The sequence below is a fragment of the Polyodon spathula genome, chromosome 16, assembly GCF_017654505.1.
Source record: "Polyodon spathula isolate WHYD16114869_AA chromosome 16, ASM1765450v1, whole genome shotgun sequence".
In the NCBI taxonomy this organism is placed as follows: domain Eukaryota; kingdom Metazoa; phylum Chordata; class Actinopteri; order Acipenseriformes; family Polyodontidae; genus Polyodon; species Polyodon spathula.
In genome coordinates this window covers 21,986,084-21,998,433 of record NC_054549.1, presented here as the reverse complement: position 1 = coordinate 21,998,433, position 12,350 = coordinate 21,986,084, and the positions used below count along the sequence as shown (strand labels likewise).

The window sequence follows — 12,350 nt, the reverse complement described above, 5'->3', positions numbered from 1 at the left end:
AATAAAAATGTGTTTCAAGATAATGCATTTATTACTATATCATACTGTAGCATGCACGGGGGAAGGCAGCAGCAGGGCTGGTTGGTGACGTTTTGTCCAGTGGTATCGGCGCTATGCTTCAGTGCGAGAGGTCCAGGGTTCATGCCCACCCTCTGCCTGTGTGTGGATTGCCTTACCCTGGGTGCTGCGCCTGTCTGAGTTAACCTATTTCACTACAATAATATATATATATATATATATATATATATATATATATATATATATATATATATATACAGTACCAGTCAAAAGTTTGAGTACACTTGCTGGAAACCAGGTTTTTTCATAATTGACAATGTTTTACGTCATATATGTTTCTGTAAATAGTGGAAACACATGTTACAATATACAAAACAAAACATAAGGAGTATCAAAGCAATGTTCAAGAAAATTGAAAATTCTCTAAATCTTTTATTCCTCCAAATAGCCACCCTTTGCCATATGGTTAACAAGTTTCAGCAGGAAATCAGCCAACATGTCTTCCCAGCTGTTCTGCAGCAATTCCCAGAGATGTAGGGCACTTGTGGGTAGCTTTGCTTTGACTCTTCTGTCCAGTTCGTCCCATATAAGTTCTATGGGATTGAGGTCTGGAGACTGGGCGGGCCAGGTCATTAGATTGAGTTGTCCTTCACTTTCCTTCTTCGACCGAGATAGTTCTTGCACAACTTTGAGGTGTGTTTTGGGTCATTATCTTGCTGAAGAATGAAGGACTGCCCAACTAGCCGTAATCCTGATGGAATGGCATACCTCTGAAGTATGCTATGATAGCCATGCTGGTTGAGCTTGCTATGGACTTGGTAAAGATCACCTACCATGACACTGCCTCCTCCATGCTTGACAGTGGAAACCACACATGCAGAACACATGCGCTCACCCTCTCTGCGCCTTACAAATACTCAGCGGTTGGACCCAAATATTTCAAATTTTGACTCATCGGTCCACAAGACCGACTTCCACTCCTCAAACGTCCAGTTTCTGTGTTTTTTGGCCCAGGCAAGTCTCTTCCTCTTATTCTGCACTCTTAACAATGGTTTCTTTGCAGCAATTCTTCCAGTTAGGCCAGCTTCACGCAATCTCCTCTGAACAGTTGATGTTGAAACATCTGTTCTTCTAGTAGCATTTAGCTGAGCTTGTATTTCAGGGGCAGTTAATCGCCGGTTTCGCAGATATGTGACTCGAATGAACTTGTTCTCCGATTCTGAGGTCGCCCTTGGCCTGCCTGACCTTGTTCGGTCCTCATGGGTGCCAGTTTCTTCAAATCATTTGATGGTCTTGCCCACAGCAGTTACAGACACTTGCAAGTTCTTGCGATTTGTCTTAAAGATTGACCTTCATTTCTTAAAGTAATTACAGACTTTTACAATTTTTTTTCTTTGCTTAACTGAGCGTATTTTGCCATTTTCTGCTCCCTTACTTTCAGGAATGACAAATTTGTGCCTATGCTACCTATATTTATAGTAATCATGGACCCTCGCCTGTTAACAATAATTGGTGACAAAAGGTTAATTAGGTAACATGCTAGTTAACTCGGAGAACATCTAACAAAGACACTTTTATACTTAGGCCAGTGTTCTACACCATGTTATACACATTTCAGACTTTTAACTGAAGTCTGGCTTCAAACTGAAATCCCCTTCCTTTGGGTGACCATTTCATTGAAATTGACAAGATTTACATTTTCATTTAAAAATTACATTTTTGAATGCAATTCACTTATGATTATCAGTTTATACAAGTACACATATCATATAATGAAATATTAAGTATTTATAGATAAGTTTATACAGTTAAAAGCATAGATAATCATGAAAAACCTAGTTTCAAGCAGGTGTACTCAAACTTTTGACTGGTACTGTGTGTGTGTGTGTGTGTGTGTGTGTGTGTGTATATATATATGTATGTGCAATTTTATAATGTAAATAATATTATATGAGTACTGCAATATAGTTTGTAAAACAAAATTTGAAAGCATGCATTTATAAAATTAAGTTTTCAAAGTGCAGTACAATCTCTGATGTACGTACTAAACCGTCATCACTTTATAAACTTTCCTAAAACGCTTCCTTATTTTTAGCTCTGTGCTGTGTAATGTACCATTGATAAGTTTAGCTGTTCCAACACACCGCCAGTCATGAATCACGTCAACAAGTTAGCAAGAAAGTGTGATTAACACACAAATTATTATAATTACGACGTTCAACAAAGCATGCATCACCGTTGAGCGTACATTTAGAGCTGGTCATTAACAGGCTGGATTTCAAAAAACTCTGCTAAAAGTTTTTTTTTTTTTTTTTTTTTTTTTTTAAAAAAAAACAGCTTCCACCACTTAAAACAAAAAACTTTCCGCAGCAACTTCATAGCAGCCTCAGGATACCATCTCCACTCATCACTGATCCTTCAGAGATCCTTCATTGCTCAGTGCTGAGTTTAAATCTTTTCAATTCTGCATCTGGGTATAAAATAGCTAAAAACCTGTTTTGACCTAGTTCTGTATGCACTCTGGAAAGATTAACAAACAAGAGTGTCTTGTATTTGATGTATCTTTTTTTTTTTTTTTTTTATTTCTCTTTTTGTTTCTGTTTTCCAAAGCACTACAGCCATTAATCTAGGCTGGTCTGTGAGAAAGGGTGAGACGAAGGCTTGACAGGATATTTGGCTCTGGGCCTTCTGTTTTCTAAACACCAGGTGCTGCCCCGTGCGGAGCCACGGTTTGATTAAAAGGTAAAGAGTGGACAGCCCTAGAGAACGAAGCTGTCTCTATGTCTGTCTGTCTGTGCACAGAGAAACGAGATTACAACTGCCATTTATTTTAATGACCATTAATATAGGATTCTCACTGAAGAAGGTACACTACCCACTCAATATATCGCGGGTGTAGGGGTCCAATATAAATCCTATATATATATAGGATATATATTATCGAGGGCCGCGATATAGCATAGAAAAACAAATAGGCTAACAAATACTGTACAACCAATCCCTCGTTTTATTGGGGTCATCAGGGTCCAGTATAAATCCTCTGCGCAACCCACTTCCTCATTTTTCGAATAAAAAGCAGCACAGAGTTTTAATTGGCTCTGCAGAAGGTAATTGATTCTCATCAACTTAAGTCTTCAAATAATTTCACGAGTCTTCCTCTCCTTTCTCAAATGCACAAACCCGCTGCATTGAAATAATCCATTCCCAACATAGGACGCTTGTTGCTAGGCAGCACGAACGGTAATTCTAAGTGAATCTGCCTATATATTGCAGCTAAGGCATGTGCAGTTACACTGTGGAGAGCCAACTCCAGGACCGTGATCTGTCAATGTAGTGAGGGGCCACATAACGAGGAGTGGGTGTATTTGTTGAAACAAAAGCAGTTGCTCACACAGGGTTAGATGCTCACACTCAGCATCCAGTCATAGGTTTCTGAACACTGCTTATATTATGGCACTTTATTGAAATGGCCAGATGATCTGACCAGAAGTCTTTTGGATTACTGTTAGGAGTTATAGGGTAAGGGTTAGGGTATTGGTGTATGTATTTAATGAGTCAGCTTGCTCAAACTAGTGCAAGTTTCTAATTCTGAAACAATGTAAAGGCTTTTATTGTTAAGCCCCTGCCCATGTTTTATTTGTATGGCAGCATTGAAAGTCGAGGGACTGTACTGGAGATTGAGTCAGCCTGTTTGTAGGTCAGAAAAATCACTTTCAATAGAATGATTGGTTTTTGGGAGTTGGAAAGACAGTTTTGTGATGAGACGAAACAAGGCAGAGGTTTCTGTATCTTGTACCCCTTCTGTTTTGATATTTCATGTCAAGATGACCTAGAATCTGCCTCCACCCTGTTCTTTCCATTCCTTCCTTCCTGTCCTATTCTTACTAAACTCTCTGACGCCATTCTCCCACTCAGCAGGGCAAAGAGCAGTGAATAGAATTAACAAGTGTTTTTCCTCTCTGTCTCTAGCTCTCCCTGTCCCCAGCCCTTTTTTAATTTCTGTAGCCTCATTGCTGCTGGCTGTTCACTAGTTATTTATTTCAGATACAAGTGCAGGCTGGTCCCCAGAGGAGGGTCTGGTTCAGCGAATGTTCTTGAGTCTCTGTTGCCTTTGCTGTGAGAATTTGTGTCACACACACACACACACACACACACACACACACACACACACACACACACACACACACACACACACACACACACTTCAGCACCTCCCTGCAGCTCCATAGTGCCTTTCACCAAGTAATGGCCAATCATTTTTCAAATCTCACACTGTATCTTCCCCTTTTTTGATTTATTAAGATGATTTTTTATATATATATATATATATGGATGCCTATATATATATATATATATATATATATATATATATATATATATATATATATATATATATATATATATAGGATTCAAATTGGAGAACTGCAGAATATATCTGTAAATTAATGAATAGATAAATAGTAACATTGATTCAAGTTTTGTTTTTGTTTTTTCTCGGTTAGTGTATTTCTTTCTGCCTCATTCCCTGAGATCAGAAGTTGAGCAGTCCATAATTAAGAAATGCCATAATTGGGAAAGACAAAGTTGAAAGCCTTAATCATCGCGATATGAAACATCTGTTTTAAAAAGACTGTTGGCTGGGGACCCCCTGTGGCTGCTGGTTTTCATTCCAACTGAGCTCTCACTTACTGAACTAGACCCAAAATTGAACTGATCATTTGCTTCATTAGACCTTTTCACTTGTTTTAAGGTCTTAAACACTTGCAGATTTCAAGTTAGCTATAACATTTTATAAGTAACTTGAACTTTTTAGGAGCTGAGAACAATTAAAAATGTCTAATTAAGCAAATGATCAGCTCAATTAAGGGTCTAGTTATGCAATTGAAAGCTCAGAATGAAAACCGGCAGACAGGCAGGATCGAGGTTGGAAAGCCCTGTACTAGAAGATCTGCATTACACAGAGCACATGAAGTAGTTTAATTTCCATTGAAATAACATTTTATCCTCATCTTTCAAAAATGACTGGAGCATACAAACCTAAGGCTATTGTGTGATTTACAGAAGCAAATGGGCTGCTTCCATGCTGGCTGCTTTTCATGATTCAGCTCTAAATCTGGACGTGTAGCATAGCAAAGCTAACATGTTGAACAAATGTGACATTTCGAGATTAAACATGAAATACTGTACTACTGTTATGGCTTCCGGTAGACTTTTGCGATATCGTTTTGTCGTTTATTTGATTACATTATGTTAAATAAACTATATTCATATAGTTTTATGTCTCAATCCTACAATTTTAGGGGATGTAAAAAACAGCTGTGTTTCTGAGGTTAAATAATAATGTATTAATTTTTTCGGGGGAGCTGAGGTGAACTATCCTCAGCTAATATATAATAATATAATATATAATAGCCAAGATTGGCAACACAGGTCAGCCAGCAAGCTCCTAATTATATGAGTCACTCTCCACTCCACTCAGACACTGGGGATTGGGCACTTTGAGTTTTGAAATGCCATTCAAATGTAAAATCTTTGCAATACACCACCAAACCTACCCTCTTCCTTCTGTCCCAAAGTATGCAGGAGAAGAGAAAAAAAAAAAGATGAAAGAAAACATTCTGGTTTATAAATAGCACTGTTAGTAATGGGTTTATAGATCTGTGAGAAAATATCTGCTAGCAAGAGGATTGTAAATATTGGATTATAGCGAATTCCAGCTGCAGCGAGGAGCAGGATAAAGATTACTCAGTCAGAACTGGCTTCTGTGCACTAGAGCAGTGGCTCTCAACCCTGGTCCTGGGGACCCGCTGTCCTGCTGGTTTTGTTTCAACCAACCTCTCAATCACTTAATTGAACCACAATTGAACTAATAATTTGCCTCATCACAGCTTTTTAATTATTTTAAACAGTTGGAGATTTCGTGTTAAATATAAAATGATATAAGGAACTTGAATTCTCCATCTTTTTGTAAGCTAAACAGTTTAAAAAGTCAAATTAAGCAAAATATTAGTTCAATTAAGGTTGAATTAAGTAACGGAGAGCCCAGTTGGACCAAAAAACCAGCAGGACAGTGTGTCCCCAGGTCCAGATCTGAGAGCATTAGAGGAGAGGAAAACCGAGCACCCCCCCCCGCCCCGTTCGGGTTTGTCTTTTTGAATCGGATGAGACATCACTCTTTCCTTTCTCTCAGGTGTGGAGAGAGATTAGCAGGATGGGGGGATTTTGGTTTAATCTGCACAAAGCTTAAAGTGCGGGCAGGTTTGACAGGATGAAAAAGATGTACAGCACAGACAGATAAAATAGGATATAATACAGATACACGGCTACCTTATTATAGCACTGTATAGACTGTTCATGAGAATGCGTGCTTAAGTGAAATGGTGTTTTTTGGGGATTTTGACCGAAACTGACTTACAGCAGGGAGATCGAGCTTCAAGTATCACAGACTATGTTTCAATAACATATGAGTCATGTCAGGGACTATTTAAATAAAAGTGTGTGTTTATATAATTTGAAAAAATGAAAACTGCTGTGTACCAAAAGGAACAAAATGTAAAAGAAAAAGACAATGTAGGTACACAAAAATATGACAAAAAAAATTAATTAAAAAAATATATATATATATAATATTTGTCCAACCCTGTTTACTCAATGGCTTCAGTGTGCTGGTCATATCATAAAATACATCAGCAGCTGTTAATAACATCAGATGCATTCAAAAAAATAAATAAATAAATAAAATTCAGCCCAGATTCTGATCACCGTCTCCTCAGAGGTCTTTTTAACAGGAAGGTTACAAATGCAGTACATCAATAACACCTTGTCCTTCTGGGTAATGTTGGGCTGTTCTTTATCATTAGGACCTTGTAGCAATCGCCTAGTTAGGAAATGTGGAGAAAAAAATACTGGGTAGGTAAAAAAAGCAGGAAGCCTGTCAGTCCTTACCTCGGTTTTATCACATTAATCTGATACCAGTCATTCATGTATTCAAACCTTGTTTGCAGAACAACCAGGCTGTGCTGCAGTTTTGATCAATCTTGAGCCCACATGAAACACATGCTGCTAAGTTTATCCTTGACTGCTCATATCTTTCGCTTCACTGTGCAATGCATTGGTAAGATCTGGTGAATTTAAATCACAGACTTTGGACTTTTTCTATGCTCCAAAAAAAAAAAACAGCCAGCAGCTAAGACATAATCTAAACCAAAAAATATCCTTTTTCAGTTGACCTCCCTGTCTCTCTTTTTTAATTTTTTTTATTTTTTATTTTAATAGTCACCAATTATTTTTGATTATATTCTCCCAATTTAGAATAACCAATTAATATTATTTAAGCTCGGCTCACCAATACCACCCCTGCGCTGACCCGGGAGGGGCAAGACAAACACACGCGGTCCTCCGAAGCGTGTGCCGTCAGCCGCCCGCTTCTTTACATGCTGCAGACTCATAATGCAGCCGCCTCGGAGGACAGCGCAGCTCTGGGCAGCTTATAGGAACCCCACAGGCACCCAGCCAGACTGCAGGGGTCGCTGGTGTGCAATGAGCCGAGGACACCCTGGCCGACCCAATCCCCCCACCCCTCTCCCCACCAGATGGCCCTCGCCAATTGTGTGCCGTCCCCTGGGAACTCCCGTCCAAGGTCGGTAATGGAATAGCCTGGACCGCCCTGTCTCTTTATTGTGTTCTGAAGCACTTGGGATGGGCAAGAGGACTGTGAAGTGGCAGTTACATCAGTAAACCAGAAGTAAAAGAGAAAACGGCATTATACGAATACCTCTTCACAAAAAGACTGCACTGTTTCACAGTCACGTTCTGTAATAGCCATAGCCCTGTGAAACACTCAGTGGTTTAATTGATCCAAAGAATGGCTATTGGTGTTCAGATGATTACAACAAGGCCCATTTTTTAAGATTTAAATGGCAATGGTATAAAATCAGTAAATCCACTGTGTATGATTCCAGCACTAGAAGGCTATTTACCAGGTACTGTAAGTATGACTTTGAAGAACTATCCTGCTTCTCTTTGTCTCGAGGACGCTGTACTGCACAGTGTTAGAACAACACACTGGAGGTGCAGCTACTCCCTCCTCTGTAAGTGGGAAATGAAGGAGTCTCCTAATTGTGACTGCGGTGAAGTGCAGTCCATCACTCACATCCCCGATCACTGCCCGACACACACTCCTGCAGGATGTACAAATGGATTCCAGCTGGCAAGCCTGGACATCATGGAATGGCTTTCCAAACTCGACATACAGCTCTGCCCAACAGTTTTGCATCGCCCTACAGTATGCCCTAGCTTTGCTTCTTAAAGTCGAATGAAGCCTACTGAATAATGTTAACATATTAAATTACACACTGCTTTGTAGTTTTCCATGTACTTGAAAAATGACAAATTGAAAAATGTGACAGTTCAAAATCTAACATGAAATACTACTGTGCTACTATTATGGCTTCTGGTAGACTTTTGTGAGATCATTTTGTAGTTTCTTTGATTACATGATGTTAAATAAAAGATCTAAATTATGTTCATGTAGGTTTTTTTTTTTTTTTTTTTTAATGATGTCTCAATCCTAAAATTCTAGGTGCTGCAAAACTTTTGGCCAGAGCTGTGCAGCTATAAACTCTGTCTGTTGCTTTTCAAAGGTCATACAAAAGAGGAGGACTGTGAAGCGTGAAGCCCCCCTCACCCTCCTCTAATGCTCCTTTCTTGCTCTCTTTGACTTTCCCAACAGGACCATGGCAGCGGGAACCAGGCGCTGTGTATAAGGAACCGGTCTGCTTTTGAACATCAGCATAACCATCTACTGCACTGCCTGGAGAAAACTACAGTGAGTACAAATCTCTTGAGTCCTGTCTTCACCTCTCTCTCTATTTCTCTCTCTGATAATCCTTATTAGCTTAACCCTTTCAACACTAAGGGGTCTACACTGTTTCGCTAAGGTGCCTTCCCAGCTGCACAGTATACAAGTCTGTTAAGGGCTTTTTTTTTCTCCCTGGCTAATTCACTGGTGTGTACTACGTAGACTGCTTGTGGCGAAAGAAGAGTTATTAGTTCGTTATTTAGCAGATCCTTTTATCCAAAGCGACTGAGATTAGGGGATAAACTATGCATAACAACTGCTGCTGCAGAGTCACTTGTTTGTTTACAATAGGACCTCGGTTTTACATCTCATCTGAAGGAATCTGTGAATATTTTTTGATTGCCTGAGACCACTTGCCTCCTGCTGAATAAACCTGTCATGTCTCTCTTCCTCAGAACCATGAGTTCACAGATGAGCACACTTTCAGCGAGCTGTGCATGGACGAGTCCATGGGCTACCGGACCAGCCGCAGCACCTCCATCTCCAGCCAGCAGGGCCAGTCCACCTCCTGCTGCTCACGCCGGGCCAAGAGGAGAGCCATCAGGCTGGCCAACTCCACGGTGTCAGTGAGCCGGGCCAGCGTGCAGGAGCTGGACACGCTGCACTTGCAGAAGAACACCGTCATCCCGCAGAGGTGAGCAGACCCCCCTCCCGACGACGAGGCACTCTCCTCGGGCATGTGAGGAATTCTTGATGCGTGTGAAACAGGGTTCAGTTTGTCCTTAATCCCTCATTCTCTATAATTTAATATTTAGGAAGTTTAACTATTAAATAAATAAATAAATAAATAAATAAAGGTTGTATCGGGGTCAGTGAATTGCTGTAGGTGTACATGCGTTGGGAGTTTTGCAGTGTTAGTAAGACAGCTTGGGACAGTTCAGGCTCTTCAATTCCCACCCCAATACATTCTGGTAAGAGTAGTCCTGCTGTGAAAGGTACCTGAGACAGGTAAAATGCCCCAATCCTGCAGGTTTTATAGATAATAATAATAATAATCTTTATTTTTATATAGCACCTTTCATAGTGGACCACCATCACAAAACACTTTACAAGATACGAGACTAGGGTGTGTGAACTATGCATCAGCTGCAGGGTCACTCACAACAATGTCTAACCCCAAAGATGCAGCACAAGGAGGTTCAGTGACTTGCTCAGGGTCACGCACAGCGAGTCAGGGGCTGAGCTGGGATTTGAACCTCCTGGTTACAAGCCTGTTTCTTTAACCACTGGACCACACTGCCTCCTATGGATGTTTTTCTGTCCTTAAACCAATAATTTGGTTCAATTAAGTAACTGGGAGCTTGGTTGAAACGAAATCCAGAAGACCTTGTAGCTCTCCGGCATTAGGGTAGGAGACCCCTGCTCTAGTGTCCTTTGACGGAGATACTGTGACACGTGGAACTTCAGTTCTATACCTTGCATTTAAGCCACGCGTCTGCCATGATAACTAATGCATACCACTGCTTTTGGCATCAGTTAAACATCAGCGAAACTTATTTGATCTGTCCCTTTTTTTGTCTCTGCAGCCGCTCCAGTTTGAATGCCAGGACTCAGGACTTGAAGCTGAACTGCACCGACTTCACTGCGGCAATTATCAGCATACCCACCCCCCCGGCCAACACCCCCGACGAGAGCCTGCCCCCCTCGCCCGCCATCCCCGGAATCCTCCGCAACTCTCGGCAGATGGGGGGCATGAGCAGCCAGTACACACAGGAGGCTGTTAAAATCTCCTCCTTGTAACCCATGTCAGACATTACTAGCAGAGGCAGCGCAGGACTGGGGACCGGTATGAGCTACATAAAAAAAAAAAAAAAAAAAACCTTAAAGACAGGTGGTGATGACTCACTACAGAGGAGGAGAATATTAAAGACATGTCATCGAGGACTGATGAGAGGAAACGTACCTCCTGGACAAAAAAACAAAAACCTGTTTTTTTTGTTTTTTTCACTGGAAGATTGATTGGAGGAAATTCGTTTCTACAAGATGTTCTTAATAAAACACGAACATTTAAAAAAAAAAAAAAAGACACCCACAAACAATTTTGTTTTTTTTTCAGAATGGAGATTTGAAAAAAAAAAAAAAAAAAAAAAAATATATATATATATATATATATATATATATATATATATATATATATATATATATATATATATACATACATATACATACATACATACACACACACACACGTTTTTACAATTTAAAGGATCTTCTATGGACAGTGGAGGAATTGTGGTCTGATAGGAGTTCCAGTGGAGAATCAGTTCATGGAGGGACTGATGGAGACATTTAACTTCTGCTGTCTAACAGATAAGGACACTTCATCTGAAGGAAAAAATTGAGGACAGAAGGGTTAGATACAACAAACAAAGCTAAAAACTAAAACTGCAATTCACTGGAAGAGAGGGAGAGAAGGGCCTTACATTTCCTCCCTTCCCAATTATGCAATGGAACGGTAAAACTAAATCGTCAACATTTCTGTATGAAATTGAACCTCTACCCGATATATATATATATATATATATATATATATATATATATATACACACAGATGCTATAGATATATATATATATACATGTGTTGTCTAAACGCGCGAGAACAGCAGATTCTGTATTTGGCATTAGAGTTATTCACACAAACAGAGGGCCAGTAAAAAAGCAACAATCATAATTTGAAGATAAGCATCTTGCTAACGTCATGTTTTATATATCACACTTCTGAGAGTCACGCGCATCTTCCAACATTAAAAAAATTGAAGTCGACTTGAGACTTGCTTACTAACAGTGCATGTGCTTGCATCTCTGGAGCCAATGTCAGTGAAGGGCACGTCCGCTCTCAATGCCTCCTCTGCATGTCAACTTGTTATTTTTTTCTGTTTTTGTTTTTTCGGAAACTCAACAAAAAAAGCAAACAAAAAAAAAAAAAAAAAAAAAACAATAAAAAAAATAAATAAAAGTGGGGGGGGGGGGGACATTACTGCACAATTGTACTATAACAAAAAAAAAAAATACCAGGCATGTTCATTGAGGTGGAGAACATTTCAAACATCCATAAGAGAACGTGTGAATGAGTGGAGAAGAGATGCAGAGGGAATGTGGGCTGTAAATTGTGGGTTTGGGAGGGAGAGTGGGTGGGAATCACAGATCACAAATAATGCATGGATACCGTTGTAGGTATTGTAAAGTATCTTCTCCTTGTTGGAAAATGGACTAAGCAGTGGTATGAGAAAGAGTGAGAGAATGACAGAAAGACAAAGAGAGAAAACCTCAGGCCTGCGGCATGCTAAGCTATACCCAGCAAGTCTAGGGCTAAGATATTAAGTAGCCTATAGCTCTAATAAGCTTAGGCAAAATAAGTTGGTTTCTGAGACTTCACAGGGGTTGGACATCCTTCCCAAGAGGAAGACAGATTTTCTAAGAAAAACAACAACACAGTCTTAAATATATCCAAAGACAACAATATGCATTTACG

The 12,350-nt window shown here is 39.8% G+C and overlaps 1 protein-coding gene across 1 annotated transcript in view; it reads left to right on the top strand.

Annotated features, from left to right (window-relative positions):
- The window catches only part of LOC121328458 (potassium voltage-gated channel subfamily D member 1-like), a 66,064-nt gene extending 55,360 nt beyond the window's left edge, over positions 1 to 10,704 (top strand). Inside the window, exons 4-6 of the mRNA XM_041273132.1 lie at positions 8,750 to 8,845; positions 9,274 to 9,512; positions 10,405 to 10,704. Coding sequence (XP_041129066.1) covers positions 8,750 to 8,845; positions 9,274 to 9,512; positions 10,405 to 10,618 — 549 coding nt within the window. The 3' untranslated portion in view covers positions 10,619 to 10,704. The remainder of the gene's footprint in view (positions 1 to 8,749; positions 8,846 to 9,273; positions 9,513 to 10,404) is intronic.
- The last annotated feature ends 1,646 nt before the right edge of the window (positions 10,705 to 12,350 follow it).